The sequence below is a fragment of the Corvus moneduloides genome, chromosome 3, assembly GCF_009650955.1.
Source record: "Corvus moneduloides isolate bCorMon1 chromosome 3, bCorMon1.pri, whole genome shotgun sequence".
NCBI classification, from domain to species: domain Eukaryota; kingdom Metazoa; phylum Chordata; class Aves; order Passeriformes; family Corvidae; genus Corvus; species Corvus moneduloides.
The window spans coordinates 64961783-64985779 of record NC_045478.1 but is presented as its reverse complement, the minus strand read 5'-3'; the positions used below and the strand labels follow the sequence as shown (position 1 = coordinate 64985779).

General features: G+C 40.7%; 1 protein-coding gene across 4 annotated transcripts in view; it reads left to right on the top strand.

The window, feature by feature from the left end:
• PHACTR2 (phosphatase and actin regulator 2) overlaps positions 1-23997 on the top strand; it is a 133890-nt gene that overhangs the window by 4772 nt on the left and 105121 nt on the right. Inside the window, exon 1 of one of the 4 annotated variants that reach the window (XM_032101977.1) lies at positions 22912-23339. The exons of the other annotated variants lie outside the window; for them this stretch is intronic. Coding sequence (XP_031957868.1) covers positions 23327-23339 — 13 coding nt within the window. The 5' untranslated portion in view covers positions 22912-23326. Of the gene's footprint in view, positions 1-22911; positions 23340-23997 lie in introns of those variants that run through there. 4 annotated transcript variants of the gene reach the window in all.

The following is a 23997-nucleotide window of genomic DNA, read 5'->3' as shown; positions in this document are numbered from 1 at the left end:
GAGTTAGTGCATCCTGTCCTAGGTTCACATTAATATTTTTGCATCAATTAAAAAATTTAAAATATCAGGAAGAGGCAGCAAGCATAAGCAAATGAAATTTGACTTATGCTCATAGAATTGAAGCATCTACTTCTTTGTAATAATCTATTTAGGCCATGACCCCATAATGTTAGATCCCATCCTGGTCAGCCTTACATGTAACTTGTAGTTTCAGAATGATGCGGAGGAAAAATATAGGAATCATTTGTACTGAATACATTGACAAAGTTTAAGTCTGCCTGAAAAACAGTTCAGTTTATAAAATAGATGGGCGTGTGGAGAAGAAGCATGTGTCAGAATATAGTCAGCCATTTCTAATCTGAGTTTATACCAAAATATATGCAAAATAAGAACTTACTTGTTCTATACTGGACTAAAAGACATTATTCCTCACCAACTCTTGCAGAATAACTGGAGTAGGTTCTTGTTATTAGCCCAGCCTGATTAAGCATGAAAGGGGAAACCCTGGGAATACCATGGTTTATAAATATAAACCATGTATTCTACATGTCATTTATACATGGCATAGTTTCTGAGACAAAAATTTTACAATAATATATTCATACTTGGGCTCAGGCTTAAAAAAAATTTTTTTTTACATGTGATGACAATCTTCATGGTTGGCTAAGTAGAAAGTAAGCTCCAAACAGCTTCAGCATAGGATTTGATGCATGTTTTTCATCAGCCAGACCAGTAATTGAGGCTGAGATCTGCTCAGTGGTTTGCTGCCGAGCGTGTTTTAGTTTCTCAAGGCCCTTTGGCATTTAGCACTTCCTGCTCCTCTGTGGCTTCTAGCAAGTAACCATTTAATATCAGACCACACGTCAAGTACGAAGGCTGAAGTGATTCAAAGAGTAACTGAAGAAAATTTTTTCTTCTTCTTTTACTGAATGTAAGCAACTTGTTCAAAAGAAGCTTTTGTTTTGGTTTTAAAATCTAAATGTTTCATTAGCCAAATCCATCATTAGCATGAATAATTTATCTTCCTTCCCCAGCCCACTCCTGCATGTCCTCCTCTTTTTGCTATTTTTTCCTGAAAAAGCAGACTCAACTTATGGTTCAAAGGCTGGGGAGAATTAGCAGGTTTTCAAGGGTTGGTGAAGAATTTACATTTTATATTTATTTATGCTTTTTGAATCAGAATCTTTTCAGTGCCAGAAATCCTGTAAGATTTCAGTTTTCAATAACATCAGTATTAGTAATGTTTCTGAATTTTTACTAACTCTCATTGAATATGTTTTATCATAAGGCAAACATATCTTTGGTGATAATCTTTTCTTTTTGTCTTTTTTCCCGCTAGCATTTTACCTAGCATGTTGCTACTATTTTAACAGATGCAGAAATTAGTTTTTCTCATGTACAAACAAAGTGGAACAAAAGCAAAAATATGCAGAAGAAAATAGAAAATCGTGATTTCAGCATTCTGAGTTCATTCCCTTCTCTCTTCATCTTTGAAACTGTCAGCCTTAAACCCCACCACAACAAGGGATACCCTTGCTCTTCATGCATGTGGAAAGCACTGTGATCTTCCTGAAATGCAAGCAGAGTTTGCAGGCAGTCAACACTTCCCTTGGTGGTGAGCTGAGAAAACTTGTTCTCCATCATGAGGTTTTGATGCAGAAATGGACTTCTAAGAGGTTGTGTTGCATAAATTATGTTAGTGCCTTTGATGTTGTCACAATTTTTGAGTTTTGAAACAGTGAAATATTAGTAAATTTTATCAGCATCAAGTATTTAGTATAATGGGCTCAGAAGTGTTGGCCCTGCTTTAATACAGCCTGAAGCTGCAAAGCTGCTGTGCTTTGCAAGTCTGCCACGCTCTCAGATGGAGGGAGTGCTCTGTAAAGGAGCTAAAGAGCAGCTTAAACCACCGCATCCTTTGGTGATGAGACACTTTTCTACCCTCTCCCATTTCTCTCACATTTCTTAAAAATTCTGACACGTCCTGCATTGCCCTTCACAGTTCTCATGCTTGGCTCTGTTTCTCTATTGAGAGAAATACAGGACCTAACAGTGTGGGGCTGGGAGGGAAATGTGGAAGAGGAAGCATTCAACCGCAGATGGCAACGTGGCAATGCTTCACATAAGCTAAAATACAAAAAAAAAAAAATTTTAAAATAATTATAGTATTTTTACTAGATAGTCACTTCAAAAAATTTACTGAGGTTTCAATAACTTTTCACCATACAGAAATCTGGTGTAGGGCTTTTTTCCTTCTAGTTTGGGGACCAGGACCAGGAATTAAATCAGCAGAGAAGTGCCAGAATTTCCCCACCACAGAAATGTGATTGTCCTAAAGGACCCTGTCCACCAAGTGTACACCCTTCCAAGGCAAGGGTAACCACTGCCAGATTCCTTTACAAATCATTGGATATCAAACGGTGCAAATACCTTCTTGACAGAATAAGGATGTTGAGTATATCAGAGAACCAGACCATAAAAAGAGCACGTTGAGCAAAGCTCTCCCTCCAGAGCATGTTTGTTTGCTTTTTCTGGTTTTGGGGGTAGAATCACAGCTTTCAAGAATATATCTGTGACTAATACACACATTATTGAAGAATATTACTAAGCCACTAAGTAGCATTGGTATTGAGGTATTGTTTTGCATCGTCTACAAGCGCAGTAAAGAGGGGTCATGGTGGTTTTGCAATTGAATGTGCCCTAATTGCAATCCTTCTTTGTGTTCAAACACAGGCAGCTATATTTGAACTCTATGAGTGAAGGGATAATTAGCAGTCATCTGCTTGCCACTTTTTAATTTAATTCCTCTGTTGCCCAGTGTCAGGGCTGCCAGTAAATGTTAGTAGTTAAAACCATCAATGAAACCATGACTTTTTTATCTGAAAAAAAGATGAGTGGTACCAATGCGTAGCACGAAAAGGCAGTGTCTGCAAGATATAATTCTGATTTTTATTCTGATTTAAAGCAGTTTAGGCAAGATCAGAAAGGTTGGATTTCAAATATGTTATTTTGCTTGCACAGCCAGAGCCATGGTAATTGATCAGGGACTAGTGGACATCCCAAACCACAACAAGAACTGCTCTAGCCCCAAGGATGAAGCATGGCAATGCTGCCTTTGTTACTTAGGTTTATAGGCACCTCAGCCTGTGTTTCTGAGTAGACCCTCGATTTTGTATCCTTAGGAGCGAGGCAAGAGGGAGAATTACACCTCCCCAGGGGCACGGCATCTTTCTTCCAGCTGTCTGACTTTTGAGCCCTTAACATTTTTTTAAAAATCATGGTGCCTTCCTGTTATGCCTTCCTGCAAACAAAACTGAATGGCAAATTTCACATCATGTTTATTTTAGTGAATAGCAAATAAGAAAAGCCTCCCACCCAGCTATTTTAGTATTTGGAGACACATCTGCTGTGAATTTTGCCTTATTCTTTGGAAGTTGAGATAAACAATGGCTTTTGATCTACAAATAGCAAAAATCATTTTGGGGAAAGATTACCAAAAAACCAATGCAGTAATTTTCAGATCTTTCTCATATTTAGGTGGTCATCTTGAATTTGTCTAATGGGATCCTCCTATGGCAAACTGGTGAATGTGTGTGTAACTTTGTTGGCGATTTTGGCTCACAAGCCAAGAGCTGCTCTGTGGTGCAGATGTTTATCCCTGGACACATAGTAAATGAGAGCACTGTGCATGCTCATGCATTTAGTGGTCTATCTGAAACAGACTCTGAAAGCTGCACCTTTGCAGTGCAGCGCTTGCCAGACCTGGAGGGAACCAGCAGAGCAAATGACTTTCTTTCAGCTACAGGGGCAAAAGACTTTGGGACTTCAAATGTGCTGCCTGCCCCTTTTTTGGCTTTGTATCAGATAGCTCTCCTGATGGTCCCCAGACACTGGAAGAAAGATTCCCCCCTTGCAATTTCCATGGGGATTTTTTTTTTTTTTCTTTTTTTCCTTTCGCTCAGTGCCTGCTGTGGAGGCAGTGCCAGGCAGCTCCACAGGCTTGCCTATGCTTGGGTGAGGGAAGATGGCACACTGTCCCAAATAGCAAGGTAATTGCTTAACAGTATCTTAGGCATTACTTTGAAATCACTTTTAATTCAAGCTGGGTTAAGTAAAATGGAAACAAAAGTACTTTATTTTATAATTTCTAAAATAGCTCAGTTGCCAGTCTTTTGAAAGCAGAAACAAAACATCGTGGACAGAGTGAGTGCTGGCAATATATCTGTAACCAGTCTGCTGAATTTAGGGGGAGAAAGACCCATCAGACTTTGCCTTGGTGTCAGCAGTTTAAAGATCTTCCGTGCTTCTCTTCTTATGTCTTCTATGACTTTTGTAATAATATTGTCTGTTTTAGACGGCTTTGCATTTCCGTAGAAATCTTGTGATTTATTGAAATTAGAAATTATGTCTTGCTGGCAATACAGAAGTTGTTATCACACAAATTTCTGGTGAGCAGAAGTAACTCAGTGGAGCACACAGCTTTTGCAACTTTATTGCACTATTATATAAACTCTGTGGGGAATAAGTTATTTGTTCTACTCATGATAGGCCAAGATTGGAAAAGTGCTGTAAGCACAGGAGGGGATGTGTAAAAGAGATTTCTTGGGAGTGAGATTTATTGGGCTGGGGAATGGTCTCCCAGGAGGAACAGTGAAAGCTGCTCTCCTTCAAGTGCTGGAAGCACTTAAAACCAGAGCTGGAAACACACTGAAAAGTATGTGAAAAGAAACTTTTTACAACAACAATGAGCAGGGTCTTCTGCAGTTCTGAGTGGTTTTTTGGTTTGGTTTTTTATTGCTGTGTTTAGGCCAAGTCAGGAACGACAGCAGAGGGACAGAGGACTGAGAACACAAGCCATCCATCTGCCAGACTCACTGGGCTAAGGAAATAAAGATGGATCTTGCTTTTTTAGTGGATGGAAGAGCCACATCCATGACCCACCCTCAGTGGCAGGGTGTCCTCTCTACCTCCTTTAAAAGAGATGGAAGTGAAAGAGATGGGAAGGAATTCTCCCAAGCAGCAAATAAATAACTGACAGTAAGATAAGTGAAATGAAAGGGCAAAGCCAAATTTGCCCTTAGTATTTTGAAGAGGAGCTGTGTTACACAGTTTTATCATAGGCTTAAGATAAGTATATATTTAGAATATTTAGATGAATTCTAGGTAATAGGGTTTTGACAGTGAGAAGTACCTCAAATAAACAAGCTTAGTCAGCTTTCTAAGACAATCACCTTCTTTAAAGAAATTATATCAAGGAGATTTCAATTCAGGCACTAATTAATGAAGTGAATTCTAATATTCATTAGAACTCCAAGCTTCTGCTTTAATGAACTTTTCTCAGTTATATATGCCCCATAGAGAAAAAAAATCCCAGAAAACTAAACTCCATGTATATCATGTATGAAGTAAGTGATATTCAATCCAAGATGTTTTTATACAAATACTGATTATCATAATAACAGGAGAGAGGGGGAAAAAATCCAGAAGGAACTTTGCAAATGGCAGTATGCGTCTCTCTCAGACTCAGAATTATATGCTTCAAATTATGCACATTGATAGGAAGGACCAAAGTTTTAAAAATACACTCAAATGATTTCTGATTCTAATCCTTTTACACGTCAATAAAAGCTACCAAAATATGTGCACTTTGCAGTAGTCCTAATCTCCATTTGTTCATGTGAGCTTAATCTTTAGAAGCAGAATTTTAAGAGTAACTTTTTTTTTTTTTGGGGGGGGGGGATTCCCATAAAAGTTGGCCAGTCTAATAATTATACCAAGGAAAAATCAGAAGCCAAGTTCTATGGCATTTGATAGATGCCAGATACCCATGGGATTCACTCTGATGCTGAAGACTCCTGTAGGATAAAGGCTGGTATGGTTCAAGGAACCAAAATTCCTTGTTTGTCTTTTAATGAAACACTTTCCTTTTGTGCCAGTCTGAGGGATGTAACATCCCTAAGTGGATTTCTCTGAGCCCTGGAATTTCTGTAATAGGACTGAACATTGGCTCAGTCATGTGGATAGCAGGCATTGAAATAAATGCTGCCACAGAACTGCAGGACAGTTTTTATTAAGCCTGTATATTTTTTTCTGTAAAATTGCAGTACAGATTCTTCTGCTGGGAATTCATGGCACACGAGGAAGAAGAGCATGTCAAGGGTGCCCTGTACATAGGCACTGAAGAGCTCTTGGGTATGATAACGCGTGTATATATAAAAAAATAGCTACCCAGCTTCAGTCCAGTTCATTTAAGTGACATTTTTCTAAACCACTGAAATATAAACATCAGACTGGTGGGGCCTTGCTTTCTCTGCTAGGAAATACATCACTGGGAGGGAAGGAACTGCTTGGTAGCTATCGAGTATCTCCAAGAGAAATGCTGAATGCTGGCCACATGAGCCCTTGCCCTGAACAGGGAGGCTTCAGTCACTGAACTTTGAGATTGCCATGGAAGAAGGGGCTGGGCACCCCTTTCCTTTCCCTCTCCAGTCTATGCCATCATTTCCCCTCCCATTTCTATGATTTGAGGTAGTGTTAGAAGGCAATATAGACATTTTGATCTCTGATCAAATGCACTGGCTTTGAGAACCAGGAGGGAGGGAGGAGGGAGGACACCCAGCAATTCCAGTAGACCAAGCACCTTTCAGTAGAGCATGCCACCCAGGCTAAGTAAGAGCAGTCCAGCCAAGTCGTTGCTGTGACTGCATCCCATCCAAGCTTCACCGTCAGGTGCTGTGCAGCCCCCTTTGGAATGCAGCAGTACACTGCCTGTGAAGCTACTGCCCTGTCCCTGGGCTTGTGACTTCATTGTGACTTTCCAGCGCTTAACAATTTTTTGTTTTGGCTCTTACAGTCACATCCTCAGTTGTGGTATTTTTCCCTCCAGTGGCTGCTGGACTTCTTTGGTGTTGAAAACTTCTGAAAACACAATTCTCCCATGCCCGGGCATTCAGGGGTTAGGAGAAAGAGGCAGAAAAAATCTACTGTTCTTTTTTTATTCCAAGAGAAGTTACAATATGCTTTCTATGGCATCTCTGTGTTTCTGGGGGCTTGATTCGAGATGTTGGTGCACTTGTGGTTGGCAGTGCTGCTATTGACTTCAGAGGGCTTTGTCTCAGGCTGGAATAGATTGCTGCAGCTTTTATCCCAGGAAGGGTTCTTTACAACACTTTACAAAGATGAGGTGACCTGAAGTCAAATATCACAATCCTGTAGAAGGCAAAAGTCCCTTTGGGAGCAGACTGGCTTTTTTCAGTTCCAGCCTCTTAAGAAAATCCTGACGCAAGAAAGGATGAGATGCATTAACAGGTTTTGTGATTGGCCAGGGTCAATAGTGATCAAAATAGATGCAAGATTGTTTTCTAAAGGAAATTAAACAAAGAGCAAGTACAAAGCATCTACAGCAATTCCACAGTAGGTAAGAATACACAGCAACTTCTACCTTTATCCTGTGAAAGCCGTATGAAGTACACCTGATGATGTGGAAGTCTGCAGGCAGCCTACCTTCACAGAAGAGGATTTCCTCACAGGAGGAGAGCCCTGCTTGGGTTCCTTGTTACTCTGGTAGGGGCAGAAAGAGGATGGGATTGTCCATGATTATCTATGACTCTCTTTCTCTGCTGCATGTGAGTGGGAGAGAGGATTGTGTTAGCTCTTCTTCTCTAGTGTGAGTGATATTATCTCCCTCCACACAGCTAGGCCTTTTATTATAGTACCGTGAGGAGTAGGAAGGGCCAGAAGAAATCAAGATGAAAGAAGCACTGACTCAGATAGCAAAGGAAAATGGAAATGGTTTAAAATGTAAAAGATCCCCATCAGAAACAAAAGAAATTATTTCATTGAAATTTTTTTATACCTTTTATTTATGTTAGTCTGCCATTATGTCCACAAACAGAGTAAATTATATTTTTTTATCTAGAAAAATCCATTGATTCTGCTTCTATCTCCAACAAACTAACTTTTGGCTCAGCATCTCTGATTCCTGTTCAGTGGAAATCTTTATTCTCTAGGTCTTTTGTACTATGATGCCTACCAAGTGTGGGAAAAGTAGGGATGCTCTCCATCTAGCAGCAGTTACTGTAGGAGTCCATCTGCCTATGGTGGCCGGCAGAGATGACGTGCTGGACCCTTACCAGCTCCAGCTCTGCTCTGCCATAGATATGAGGAGAATTGTCCATAGACAGATTTTCCAACAGATCTGTGGAGGAATCTGAAAATACTGACAAAAAACAGCAAATGAGTAGGTTGGTGGCTTTAAACAAATTGTTTGCATTGTAGTAATTGCCTGAAGAAAGCCTCAGTTATGTGAGCAATCTCCTCTTTTTTCCCTGTGTAATGAAGGTATAAGGTAATGGAGCTTTCTTCTGCTGTTGTTTGTGCTATTTCCTGTCCTACAAGACCCAACGGCTTCAGTGACCTTCCTGCAGGAGGAGGGAAATGGAAAAAAGTTGGAAAAGCCAAGATTTTGAGTTTTGTGAATATGCTTAGGTTCATCAATGTATGGTCAAAACGGAATATATTGCCCAGCCATAAGGTAGAATTAACCCCCTTATACCTCCTGCTTTGTTACCTCTTCCTTACTCCAGTTATTTTTGATAGGACTTCAGTGCTAAGAGCATCCTTACTGTAATTACTGCAGCATCTTGCCTTGTCACCACCCAAAGAGCTTCCCGGGAGCCCAGCCACACACCCTGAATGCCTCACACCATGTGCTCCCAAGTGTCCCCTCTGCCTTCCCACCCATCTGCTGTGCCTCGCATCATTTCTCACCTCGGCAGCTTGGTTCGGTGCCTGAACCTCCCGGCTGCCCAGCTGGCTGCCAGGGGCTGCTGGGGAAAACTCGGCTGGGCGCAGGTTCTGAGCCTCAGGGAGGTGCTGCTGTGTGAGGCTGATACACTAGATGGGGTGGTTGTGATGCTGATCAGCAGAACCCGACTCTGGCGCTGGATTTCTGCCTGGATCACGCACCTGCCCACAGAGAGGATCTGAAATACAGGCTTGTTACATGGAGTGATCAGCAGCAGATTGCCCTGAGCTGCTTTTGCCTGGCTTCTGCTCCCTCTCAGATGAACTCACAGCAGGGTCTTCCTTGGTTTTGGTGCCTTAAGTGCCTTTAAAGGCACTAAGCTGGAGTGGGATGGGATGGGGATGCCGTGTCAGCATTTTAAATTTCCTGATTCCCCCTTCTCCCCTTTTTTTTCTTTTAATCCATAAAGTGTATATTTAAACAACACAAAATATTATTATCAGCCATTGCTCTTCCCTCAGCCAAGGTAATGCTGCAAGCTTGGCATTATTGGTTGTGCTGGTGAAATTGGATCTCCTTGTTGTATTGATCCTGATGTACTTTGGTCGGCACTTGTGGGTTTTATATTGATCTGTCAGAGAAACTGCTGAGGAGTGGGTGAGCAAGATCTGCTGTCTGTGTTGTTTGGGAGCTAACAGGAGCTCTTATTCTTCGCCAGTAGCCTGTTGCACACTTGGATATTGACCCATTATGAGGGAATCTGGCTTTAATTAGATACCAGGTTTTCCAGTATTTGTACAGAGGTCTTTGACCCTAGTCCACAGCAAGTTCACAAAGGCAGACTCTCAGGCTGAGTTGCACATTTATTACATAGTCTTCTGAGAAAGAAATCATTAAAATAATTGGACTAAAATTTTTGTGTGTGCTGAAGCTGAAGCAGTCTTTTCTAAATCAAAATTCAGTTGGATCTATATAAAATGTAATATAAAATTCAGAAATAAACATATAGGCCTCAATTAGCATTGTGCACTTAAGTACCCTGATGTTTTCCTGGCCCAGTAGACATTTCGATTTGGTGTATGCAGCTCTAAGGGCAGATGCAGAATCCTTTGACTAGACTGGACGAAACTGAAAATAGTAATTCCTTCTCCCAGCCTGAAAATTCCAGCACTGGAACCACTTTCCTCAGAAGCCTAAAAGAGAGACATCACTCATTCTTTCCAACCTCAGGACAGTTTTATGGCAGGAAAAATCTTTTGTTTTCCTTTTTTTCTTTTTTTAATTTCTTTTCTTTTATTCCTAGAGGAGGAGGGCCTGGTAGATTTTTGCTTTTAGACTGTATTTCATGAAAAATAACCCCACAGTAATGTTAAGTGGTTCATATACAGCTGATAAGTGTCAAAGATATCATCAAAGCTTTCCTGTATACCAGTCCATCTGCAACAGAAATTCTTTCCTACATGAAATAATAAAAATTATAGAGAGTAGATATATGACTAAAAGTAAGCTAAAGTGGTTTTCCGATGACATATCACCAAACGAAACATGACAAGAACACTCTTACTAACTTATCAAAACATTTCTCTGTTATTTATTCAATAGTGCCTGAAATGGTCATAAAAAGTGACTCAGTGAAAAATGACTGTGTCATTTTATAGAATGTAAACCATGTCCAGGAAATTACATCTGTAAGTCCTGGCCATCTCCCACATATATAGGCAAATGAATAAGGAGAGAGAGAGAGAAACTGAAAAAAAAAAAAGCCCTTACAGTAGCTCTTAGCCAGATCCAGATGAATACAAGCCTTGAGCTGCCAAACTCTTCCTGCCACACCTGAGCAACCATTGAAGCACCTGCAAGACTAAGGAGCCAAAGCTCCTTCTCTCCACAGCATTGCCAAGAAATGCTTGGTGTGTTTCAGTCCCAGTGGCTCAAGAATGTGCAGGACTGCTGCAGGTTTCCTGAAAGCTTTGGGGCAGACTCTTTTGCTAGAGCAGGGTGGAAGAAATTCGTCATTCCTGGACTCTGGGGGAGCAAGCATGGTGTAATTCCATCCAGGTCTTGAAATGTGTAATAGATAATATTCTTATGTCAGGGTGAAAAACACAGAGTTTTTTATTTAGATTTTTTCATTGGTTGGTTGATTGTTTAGTCTGGGGTTTTTTATGAATTTGTAAATTATGCACTAATCTGGTTTAGATTCAGATGTAACTTTGACCTAAAGATACAATAAATAGGGTGGCCTACTACGCTGTTTGTTGCAAGCTTAGAACAATATAATATCTGAATTCTTCCTTTCACGTTAACTGTTTAGCCTGCTTCCAAAGGGATTTCATTTCTGATTTGGACTTAAAAGCCTGTGGGAGATATATAGCAGAGAATCTTCAGGTTCTGGCTAAGCTCATTACAAGGTTTATCTATTTCAATTGACTTTTCCTTTATAAAATGGAAATGTCAATTTCCATTGATTTTTAAACTTGTCCTGTGTGTGGGCAGGTCTAGTTTAGAAATCAATGTCATTTGCTTACTTATCTTTAAACATCATCTTTTTCCAAGAGGGCCATGGCAAGAGGATACAAAGTTACAAAAAATGTTAAATTACTAGAATGCTATAGAATTTGTGTAACTGTGAAGAGAACCACTGGGCTGCATGGCTGTTTTCTCCCACAGATTGTGAGATTTCATTCACAGGATTGTTCCTTTAATTTAAATGGGCTCATTGAAACATTGAGTCATGTGGGGCCAGCACAAACTTCTTTTTAGATCATCTTCATCTCTGCCATCTCATCTCTTAAACCATGTGGCAGCATCCTGAAAGCAAGTACCTCTGCAACTGATTTTTATTTGTTTCACTGCTGTTTTCTCCCCCTGCAATTGCTGGGCCTCTCTATGCATTCCTGTGCTTTGTTTGTAGTGCTGCATCATCAGCCCTCGCTCAGCCAAGCAGCTGCCTTGGCCTGGATTGTCCTTCCTGCAGGTGGAAGAAGCTTTTTCCTTCTGGTGTTCCAGCACAACCATTTGTTTGGAGGCCCTTTCCCAGGATTGGCTGGCAGGGGGTGGATGAGTGAGTGTTAACATGCTGTCTCCTCTGCCTCCATCCCTTGACATCAAAAAGGTCTTGAGACTGTTCCACAGGACTGTGTTTTACACTTAAGCCATGGAAACATGGCCTAGATGTTATCTTCATGAAGTAGGTGTACAACAGTTTGATAAACTGCTCTCAAAAACATGTATCAGTAGTTTTCTGTTAATCCAAAAGATCCTGCAGGATATTTCATGGGGCAGTCCGTGGCCCAGTTCTTACTCAGTGCTTCAGTTCTGATTTGAATGTAGGAATGTCGGATTACAGAACATCCTTGCAAATTTTGCAGCTATTGTCATGCCAGCAAAGTTGCAAGCACTGGAGAGGACCAAGGAGTCAAAATGCTCTTGACAAATTCAAGCAAAGAGGTAATACAGCTTTCTGTTGATTGGCATACCCCTCATTTGGTTTGGTTTTCATATAACTAGGGTGCACAAAGAAAGAATTATCAAAATCCAGGTAAAATTCCAAGGTACTTGAGAGGTTAATCACTGTCATGTAATTTATGTCCAATACTAAGGTTTTGCAAGGACTTAAAGATATTTGAAAAATTGCTTTGGAGAAATGCTGTAACTACCACAAGAAATGTACCATTTCAAGGCTTCACCAAAACACTTGTAGTTTGCGGGGTTTGTCAGACTTGAAAGCTGCAACCTGAGAGAACAAGTAGAGAGCAGAAGAGTTGTCAGGTTAAGACTACATATGATTATGCATTTTACCCACACTGCTAAACTGAATGCAAATTGGAGGAAGGAAATTGTTGAAAGACAGCATATCTGTGCTTCAAAACCAAGATGGAAAATGGGGAATCAAAGAGGGAACAATCTTCATTGTAATCCCATTGTCCAGGCTGACCTCAGTAACAAAAGAAAAAGCTACCTGTAGTAAAATAATTTGCTGTTTCATTATATTTTAATAATCAAACCACTATTAATAATGCAAATAAAAATATTTCAAATATATTTTTGTCAGCTTCCTTCTATAATATTCTCTTTCTCGTTGAAGGAAAGAAGCTTATACTTCTCACCACTGTGCAATGCAAAGAGAAAGACAACATAGCTCGGAAGTACCCAACCACCTTTTGTAATAGCTTTAGTGAGTTTTTTTTCTTGCTCTCAAGAGGGCACCTTTCCCTGAGTTATCTAAATACGCTCTCCAGATAAATTCAAGCATCATGTTCTTGATGAAATGTTGTCATTTTTAGAAATAAATGAAGCAGGATACATAATTTCCCCTCCTACACCTTTGTTGATGCTTTTAAAGAAGGACCTGTGTTCAGAACTTAATTGCAGCATCCTAGATTGTGCACAAAATAGGCACTGCAACTACCAGTGGGTGCTATTGTAAGGGGAAAAGAAAAGGAACAATGCCATACAAATGTCACTTTGGAGTTCTCTTTACAGCTGATTACCACCCCAGGAAAAGAGTGCTGACTTGTTTGCCACAAAGGGGATTAAACGGCCTTGCATGACACCCTGGGAAGGGATGCCTAGGTGAAAGGCATGTTACAATAAACAGGATATTTTGGGTAACAGCTGAGGAAGGGAAGAAATTGCAAAAAACCTATTTGCCATGTGGGTTTGACACCTTTTTGAACTTTCACGCAATGTTATGTGCTGTTTCACTTAGGATGACAAACTGATAATAGAAACAGAAATGTCTTCGATTTCTTCATCTTTTACTACACCAAATCTGTTTCCCAAAGACAGCAGGAGTCAAACAAAAGGGCATCATTTCACTGTTAGCAGCACAGTCTTTTTCAGCTGGTGTTTGGTCTTAGGTTTTCCTTAGGGTGTATTTCTAGAGTTCCCCTGGCTTCCTTGTTGCCTCTTTGGTCAAATTCTTTGGTCTTTCTGCCTTTCTTCCCCAGATATGCACACTTCTGTGCAAGGAAACCAAGCAGTTTGAACCAGATTTACAGCATGTTGTTGATTTCACCATAATACACCTCTCAGCACTGGAAGTTTTTATGTTGTATAGACAGCAGTTCATCCTCTGGCTCCATGCTACAGTGGAGTACAGTTGGAGTTTTGACTCAGAGCAAAAAAGTTTGGGCTGCTGAATTATCAGCATCGTTACCTGAAATTACTCCAGGATTTCACTTCTGCTATACTGGCCAGCTGTGGCCTAACAAAAGTACAGCCTATGCTGACACAGTTACATCCTGAAATGGAAAATATTTACCTTGTCTCTTCATTCAGCGGAAGCAAACTCTTTCTAATGCATGTTTTCCCAACACCTGCATGTGGCACATCTCCAGCTTGCCAATTTGCCTGATGTACTTTGCTGATACCAGCTAGGCTCTGTGTTTGTCCCACACATTTTCCAATAAGTTCTGGCAAGCATATTAGCTACCAAATCAGATTAAAATAACTGGTGTTGTTAACAAGCCTCTGCAGGTAAAATATGTGTTTTATAATAAAATATACCCGTCCTTTCAATACCTTTGAGGTGCATTTGAACGTCTGTTTTGTTGCTGGTATTAGAATATCATCAAGCTGCACAAGCTAAAGTGATCCTGTATGTGGCACCTAAAGCAGTTCAGGACAGGAGTTTAGCAGAAGTCAAAGTCATCAGACATTCCTGTGTCTGACCAGGGTACTGAAAGTTAAGTTACACATACACCAGCAACCAATTCACCACACTTTCTGCACTTGAATAAGTGAAGTTAACCTCTGACTGTTGGTCATTAAAAAGAAATATCTTTTGGTGTGAGTGTGAGGCACCTTGTACAATAGCTGGAGCTTTGATTCTAGTCTAGCTGGATCCCTTGAGGAGGTTGATCATGCAGACAAACTTCTCAATCATAAATCTCTCCCTTTGAGTCAGGAAAGAGCAGGTGAAACAGATAGGTGAAAAAAAGATGAGTATTTTGTTTCAGGGGTGTCTACTTTAGGTACCTCTACCCTGTTTAGGCATGCTGGGCACCCTTCACAGTTACACAGCCCATTCAGCTTGAGCTCCTGCCAATGAAGGAGGAAGGTAATCATTGCAACTCTAAGGAAACCCAGGGACTGAAGTAATAGTAACCCTGAGCTTGAAGAGTTGAGATGTAATTCCATCAGACCTTGTACAGATACCAATTGCTCATATGGGTAGCACAGCTTGGACTATGGGTATGTAAAGAAAATCCCTTTTATATGAAACAGAAGTTGTGATTAAGTGAGAATGCAGTCCCGGTATGGTAAAATATAGAGTAAATTCACAGATAAATATAGATAAATAGATATTTTTAAAAATCATTCAGGAAAACACATTCAAGTAGTGTTTTTCACTCTCCTTTAGTTATACTCTCCTGTCATTCTCCTTTCCAACTATTGCAGAATATCTGGCGCACCTAAGAGTGATCCTTGATTAGATGGTGACTTCTGGATGATGGATTTTACTTTAATAATGTGCACTATGGTGTTCAAAAGCAGTACAGGTTAGTGGCGAGATCTATATGAAAACTAGCAGTACCAGGAGGGAAGAGACAGCAAGGTAACAAGCTGAAGTTATACCTCTCTGTAGTGCATCTTGTCAAATGCCTCCTCTGTTTGTTTCCAGTTTATACCTGCTCGGATCTGTGTCTCATGAATCAAGTTATAAAACATTAACCTCCAAAGAGGTTTGTCTGGCTAAATGTGCAGTGCATCATGTACAGCACACAACTGCACACTAGCAGTTGTTTGTCAGCTTTTGGAGTTTGAAAAGCTTTCACTTTTTTGATATTTATTTGTTCATTTTCCTAAGGGTGGCATTTGACATTTAAGTGATCATTATCTAGCTCCTACTTGCCTAAATTTTACTTCAGCTTGGAGACAGGGTTAAGACAAATGCAGATAAATATCTTAAATGAAGTCTTCTATTCCATTACCTAAGACTTTATTAATATATTTTCACCCACGCTACTTAAAACAAACTGAAACATCCAGAATCTCCCCTATCCTTAATTTAAGTCTGGCCACATGTTTTATGTTCAGAAACAAAGTCCTGGTGTGACTGAAGTGGAAGTTTTACTGTTGGCTTCACCGTAAGCTGGTATAACCTCAGACCCTCAGACCAGGATATATTGCCTTTCCATGTTTTTTCTTTACTGGATTATCTGTTAGCATATTTTAAGGGAAAATAGAAAGAGAGTTATGCTTATGCCTCTCAATGAGGTTAAATTCCCTCTTTTTTCATTATACGTAAGATTGCAAGAGAAAAATCTGCAGAAGACACAAGAGGAAAAGTGGTGGGCAGAAGGTAAGAATAAGGTCCCAAGATAAATAGCAGGATAAAATGTTCTGCAAATCTATTATACGCAGTCATTAAGGCATGATAAAAGTCTGACATTTCACTTCAGCAAGGATAATGAAGACTGGCCTTTTTACACAGATTCATGGCACTAATGCCAAAGGGATTATTAGGTCTGACTTGTGCAATACAAGCCCTTAAATTACACCCATTTACACTCTTGTTGAGCTCAGTAACTTGTGTTTTATTGTTGTCATCCAGAAAGACATCTAGTCCTCATGTGATGACCTCCAGAGACAGAAAATCCACTGATAGCCTTGGGAGCTTAATCACATTTGCTGTTGCAATAGATACATGTTTTTATTTGTACATGCCTAGTCTCTGTTTTCAACCATTGTTTTTTATTGTAACTTTCACTATCAGAGCAAAAGGCATTTTGTTTCTTCTTGGTGCCCTGGCCCCTATGACTCAAAAAGTGTGTTCACTTTTCACATTGCAATAAAAGGCTGAAGTATTTTTGCTTGTACTACCATCCTGGTGAAGTCAGATACTGAGATGGAAGTGTCACTGCACCAGCCTCAATATGACTGAGACAGAGACAGTCTGGGATCCAAAACTGGCTGTCCCTGTATGCAGAGCTTCAGTTTGGCCTCTTTGTAGAAAATCTGTTCTAATACAAATACGAGATCTAGTCAAATATCATGATGGTTTCAGAACATTCAAAGATGTTATCAGATTTTCAAACTCAGAACATCTTGTAACAGGCTCTGTAACTGTCTGGCTCAGGTGTGAAAAGCCCACAGCCCATAAAATGGAGTTTGAGTCTGGAACTTTATTTCAGTGGACATGTGGAAGCAATTTTTCTATTCCTTGTTAGTATTGTATAATACTGAGGATTATAGCAGTCTGATACCTTACCTGATACTAAAAAGTCTTATTTTAAACTGATTTGCCCTGTTTCCTATACCTGATTTAGCTTGGCACTCTAGGTAACAAAGGCCATGCTCTGAGGTAAGGTTTTGGTTGGAGCTCATCTCTGTTTCCATAGGAATAGTAACTTGTTTCAGAGCATTTGTTTGTGATATTTAAAGAGAAAAGGAGAGAGGTTATTTCAGTTTGCTTGACAGAATTCATTTATGTGAGCAATATGTTGTATTAATGCATGAACACCCACACCAGGCACTGTAAACGGCAGCCCAGGTCTTGTAGCCTTTCACCTGGAACACTTACCCAGTTTTCTGTGACAGAGAGGAAAATATATCTTCCGGACCTTCCCAAATCATAGCCCTAATCCATTTAGTAGCCATTTGCTTTTCCAAGTAATTTCCAATTTTGGGAGACTGTAAAAAGCAAACAGAAGGGCATATTTTGTTCCTGACAGCAAATGCTTGGCAGTTCAGTGGAAGACGTGTAGCAGTTTCAGATCTGTAGAAGCTCCCTCTATAGCAGCCACACTTGGCTCTGTACAAGCAGGTACATGACACAGTCTGAGAGTCTGACTTACAGTAAGGGCAGAACACGGAGGAATAACCACAGCCTAGGTTGTGTGTGAACGTGTGCTCAGGAGAGGACAGGATGAGGGAAGAAGGGCAAGCGATACAGAAGAAATGGCAGGCTAAGAGGGACAATGGAACACAGAAGTCTGCCACTTAGGGCATTTTTACCAGCATGTCAATTAGACCTGACTCTGAGTAGATTTAATTGTCTTCTGAAGGCAGACAGCCTGCCAATAGCTCTGGGCTGGTTTAAGAGTAGTAAAAATGCTTGAAGTCATTAGACATCTTGTTTGTGAGGCTCCCATTGCCAGCCATGCAGCTGTGCTCATGGTGACACCAGCACATAGTTAATATATATTTACTTTTGGTCATGCCAGGTACAATTCTTTCAGGCATATCCAAATCCTAGAAATCCTCAGGTTTCCGGGGCTAGGTAGGCAGTTAGGCACATGCAAAGCCTTCATAAAGGAATTGATAAGAAAACTAAAGACCAAAACCTTGTGTTTCTTTTTCCAGTATTTCAAACTGAATACGTACCATGCTGCTTTGTAGATATGAGTTCACTAAAATCCAGGATTCAGAAAAAAAGCTACAATTTTCTTAAATAATCAAGTATTTAGAGATGTTTTTCTTGTCCATGCTTTTATCTCCTGCTGAGCTCCCCCTCTTCATGATATGCTGAAACCTCCTTCTTGACCTCTCCCCATGTCCCTGCTTTCCCCTCCCACTGCCTGTCCCTCCTCTCACTCAGCCCTGCCACCCTCTCTGCGCTGAACTCATCATATGCCCAGCCCCTTCCTGCTCCCTCTGAAAACCCATCTGTGCTGTGAAACTCCCCACCTACATCGACCGCATATTGCTGTCTGGATCCCACTCTCTCCTTGTTTTCTATCAGTTTAAATCTGTTGACTTCAGAGGTGTTGCTTCTCCCCTTGCAGCTTTCAGCAAGAGTCAGAACCACTGCATCTGCCCAGGCTGTTCAAGGATAAAGTCTTCCCGGGGAACAAGAGGTTCCTGCTGTTTGCTCAGCAAAACAAAGCACCCTCTGCACTTACACCTGTGTATTAGCAATATTTCCAGGCTGAACTGGAGCTTCTTCCCAGGAAAAGAACATCCTTGTAACTGTCCTGCTCTCAAACTCTTCTGCCTTTGTAAGGCAGGGAAAAGACCTTTGTCAAAACTTTTTCCCATCAATGCTGGGAAATTTTGGTGAGGCTTAGGGAAGGTTTCTACTGGAGGTTGCTTCTGCACTTTGCTGAACCCTCAGCTCTTACCCAGGGAAGCCTATTCCATGCATACTGCTCAGCACATCCTCAACAGGCTTTCCCTTTTGCCTAGCAACTTTCAAGAACGTGCCAGAGGAGGGTTTTAATATTCCTAAAGCCTGGAGAATGTGTATCTAACAACTTTGTATTTATAGACGTTACTAATTCCAGATTTTGGTGCAGTGTTGCGGTGGCTAAGTTTATAAGCACCAAAGGCACTCTGTAACAAGTGGCAATCTTTGTTATCAACTGAAATACTGGGATATGTCTGTAGCAGAGTTCAGATCTTTTGCTGTCATTCCTGTGCCTTCTCAGATTGTCCTTCCCTCTCTCCCAGTGAAAGCACCTCACCATTGGTGGATGGAAAGGTACTTCAGAGAAGGAAATACCTTCTGGAGCACTACAGATCCTGTGTACTCAGCACAGTCATTGCCCTGGGACTTGGTGGATACTTACAAGAATCGCATGAAGTTGTCTATTTAGAGTATTGACGTTGACTATTCAAACCCACAGCATCTAAAAACAAGTATAGCTTATCCCAGAGACACCTGCCTGATGATTTCTGTGTGGGAAGAAACAGACACAGTGAAAGGGAAGCGAAACATTTTGCCTGAAATGGCATCTTACAGAATCAGATCTTTGCAGTGACAAATGTGCACTGAACAGAGCCAGATTTCACATTTTCTAAATGTGTTCTTAGGCATCTTTGTCATGATTGGAAACACCACAGCTGAAGCTGTCCATCGATTCTGCAGGTTTGTCAGCTCTAAGTGTTTTTGATGGCTGGGCACTGAGGTCTCTGTTTATCCTGATTTCTCTGATGCTTACCTGGGCAGATTTCTGTGCCTCCGTGAATCGTCATTGATTTTCCTGGGAGTGAAATGTCATTACTGCAGCAGGCTGTGTACATCAGGTGTATTGGAGAGTGGGATCGTTAGGGTTCTGTGTAATTAGCAGTGCTACTAATGTACCCTGTAATGCTTTCTTCTCCAGGGGTTGGCCCTGATTATCTGGGTTAGTGACTTCACCAGCTCCTAACTCTGCACTGGGGTCTCACATAACCTCCAGTGTGTTTATCCTCACACAGCTGAGGTGTGGGGGCGAGCACAGTACAAGCTGTTCCTAGGTCAGATGTTGGAGGAGCCTGCACAAAATCAGGAAGTCTGTGGATGAAAGGAATTGAGCCCAGGTCTTAAGTGCCTGTGGCTGAAATGGATTGTGATACAGGACCACCTCATAGGTGAAGAAAACCAGGATACAGTCTGATGGAGTATGAGATTTTTGCAAGATGAACAGAGAGTTTTACACCTGCACAGATCTGATCTTCTTAGTCCTTACCAAAAATTTTCCTTTAAAAGACTTAGTCATTTCATGTATTGTGACGGGGTTGCTCTGTACTCACAAATTAAGCAAATTTATGCCTGGAATATATGTATATTTTACTTCTAAATAACAATCACAGTCTTCTCGTTGAACCCCATCTATTACCTGTATCTTTCTTTTCCCCCATGTTCAGTCAGGCAGACATTGCTTTAACCCTGTAATAATGGCATCTGATCATACACACCTGTTGATTTCTATGCAATAATCGAATTACCTACAATTTTAAAAAATCCCACCTCAATGAATGTATTTTGTAAAGCTTTCTCTTTTTCAAAGTTTCCTGATGAGATGCTTTCTGTTCAAATGGAGGAGATTTATATCACATCATATGAAATTTCCATTTATAGTTAGCTTGCAAGAGTTAATAAATTCCAGTAACAGTTAATTTCATTAACAGCACCTGTCACACAGCCATGATGAAGCACCCAAACTCAATGCTTAGCAAGCTGTTGCAATTGGGACTTCCCATACTCTAGTTAGCACCTTATAATCCTGATCCTTAGCTGACCTGAAGCTGTGAATCTGAATTGCATGTCAGGCAGGGGCCTGGGTACACATTAGCATCTTCCAGGGCATCTTCGGAAGGAAACCTGTGCATGAGGGCAGGAAGGGAGCTGTGGTGTGCTTCTGTAGGTCTTCTCAGCTGTGTGATTGGGGGACCAGCACCCTGAAGGACACCATGAAGCCCATCTGCCCTGCAGCTGAGGTTCAGCCATGGCATGCACACTAGGACTGCTCTGCACATAGAAATAGTCACTATGTGGAGCTCTTCACTTCCCTGAAGTCTGAGTAGGTGCAGCTTTGCATCTTCCCTTGGGCTCTCTGGCAGAGGGTGTTGCCCACCTGTATTCCCCAGACACAAGGGTAGGAACTGGTTTCCAATAGCTGCACCATTGCCTGGTGGCTTCTCAAGTGCAGAGCTCCCCATTTCCAGCTTTCAGTGAAAGTCAAAGCAAACAAGTTGGATTCAAAACCAGTCTCTCTTAGTTTTAGTCAGCACAAGACATTTGCATACTTTGTGGGATTTAAGATATGTATCTGTCCTTTTGCCCTGCAGTGGCTTTGTCACCATCCCTCAGTGCTGTTTGAGCTCAGACACCTGTAGATTTGCAGCTCTGCAGAGCCCCATCTCAAAACCAAGCCATCTCTTCTTTTCACATCGGCAGCTTGATGTTGCCTTGGTTGGCTCCATAGTAGAGCAGTAGCATCCTAGCACGAAGGCACAATCCTCTGCCCTTCTCTCCTGAGCAGTCTGCCAGTGCTGCAGCACATCCCCCAGCTCACTTGAGGACATGTGGGGCTTTAAAGACAGAGCAACAGCCTGTGCTTTCTCTCTTTTCTGCAGGAACCCAGCATTCTCCAGGAAGCTCTCTCCCACAGAGGAGCTGGAGAAAAGTGATTGCCTTTATCAGATGGTCACCACACAGCCTCCAGTTTAGTGCTCCTCTGCAACTAGATTTCACCAAATGCACATTAACCAATTACCCAAATTGGCACATTAATCAACTGTCATTAAGTGATACAGAATCTAGCAAATGAATAAGCTCCTTATTGGTCATCTTTAACCCTTTGTATGAGTGTTGTTGTAGCTATTTGTGACATGTACTAATGCAACATGCTTATGCTAACTTCTATTTTTTATATGCTCTTCATAAGCCACTTATAAATAGAAGCTTAATATCAAGTGTGACAGATCTCTAATCTTTACTCTCTCCTTAGCCCTCCAAGCACTTCCTTTCTGGAAATACAGAATATATCCAGTATGCCCTAGATATTCTCCATTCTTGCTGATGACTTTAGCTCTCATTGATTCTTTCCACTTCTTACTCAGTGTAAATAGCTCAGTGCCGCAACCGTCTTTTTATTTAAATTTTTAAAAAGACAAATAAGATCAAAGGGACGGGATGATGAATAGAAAACATATTTTGTTGCTCATGTGATGCTGTGGGGCAGAGGGTCAATATAATGCAGATATAAAAAAAACTGCATTCCTTCTCCATTGCAATAAAGAGGATTGGAGTGAATTATCTAATGGAAGGTATAAATACTGAGAAAATACTGTGCAACATTTATGCAGTGTCAGTACTTGGTGACATTGTCTTTCACCAAAGGCCATGTGTGTAATGGTGCCCCTGTCACAACTGGGCAAACACTGTGGCACAAAATGCCTGGTTTAGGGTTACACAGCAAATCAGTGCCAAAATGGGGGATAGAACCCTAATATTCCAGAAATGTTTATGAGCCTATACTGAGTTTGTTTGTTTGTTTGTTTGTTTCCTTCTATGGGAGAAAAGCCTGTGCATCAAAGTCTCAGGTGGTATGGAAAATTTAGAAATAATACCTCTTCATTTCAGCATACATCACTCAGATTTTGTTGAGTCCAATCCCTCCAGCATCCAGTGTTTTTTACTTTGACTTTAAAAGAAATAAAGCTCTGTAGTTACTTTTCACCCTTTCATTACATTCAGCTATGATCACTATAATAATGAATGTTTCCAGGCAGTTAATATATTTATATGCATTTACAGATAAGCACACCTACTGTGTTTGTCACAAAAAGGAGAACACCTGATGTAGAGAACATCAGGTGCAGAACTTGCAGGATTTAAAGCACAGCCAAAGCTAATGGCTGCAAATTGTAGCCTAACGTAACACTTTCTCAGACACAGATTCCTCCCCCTTTTTTTTCCTCCCTAAAACTTTTGCTGTTGCGTCACTGATAAATAACAGCCCTTTGCTTGGTAATATATCCCTTTTGTATTTAAGGTTTTGCCTTCCTACTCATTAAACCTCTCCTCATCAGCATTACTTTTACTTTTCAGAAACATATATTCAGTATTATAGGCTCGGAGTTCTTTTGTTTTCCCCCCATAGATGTAAAACCCTGGGGGATTTAAGTATCTACTTGATAGGCTCACACAATCTTAATCAGCCTATAATGGAGCTAATGGCTGTTTGTCATCCTTGGAGATATAAATTTCCTGGTGATGTCTACTGCAGTCAGTACATGAAGTCTGCTCTGACTGCCTGCAAGGTCTAATAACCAGGAGAAGGGCAGCCAGCTTCATTAGCGAGCCTGAGACTGTACCGGCTGCTTTTCTGGGGAACTGTGCTTTTTGAATACCGAGAGGGAATAATGGATAATGCCGGTAAGTGAAATAAAACTGATCTTCATTCTTAGTGGAGCTATGGGGTTCGTTTGTCTCCTCTCTCACTTGCTGCAGGAGATGTGTTTCTTTACCCTTTGCGGCTTCTTCCTTTTAAATGTCCTTTATTAAAGCAAATTTTTATGTCTAAAATGTGACACACTTAAGTTGTTAACCCTTTAACAGTCTGGTTTTTTCTGCTCTGTTTCCTGGAAATGTGAACCTAAACTGTAATGTAGGATCTGCCTTTTTAAGGTATTCAGTGTTATTTTGGAAGCTATATGCAGGAAATGTGGCAGGAAGGGAAAATGCGTGTACTTCAGAGAGAAATATCTCTCACAGTTTGAAATAGGTGTGGATAGGTAACTAATAAAGCTAACAAAAAGTAGATAGTGGTTAGCTCCTATCTGTCTTATTTTAAGCTGCCTCTATTTTCTCTGTATAATGATTTACTCTCTTTCCTATTTAGTACATAAAATACTGAATATATTTGCACTTTTTATTTTCTTTGATGTTCCAACTTTAGATCATGCATTTTCATCCCAAATAATGCACTTCATGGTTCCTAAGGAGGTGCACACATCATTACCTCGGTGATGAAATGCATTATTTGCATTTCCCTTTTGCATTACCTTGTATCACAAGACAGAGGAAAAAGAGA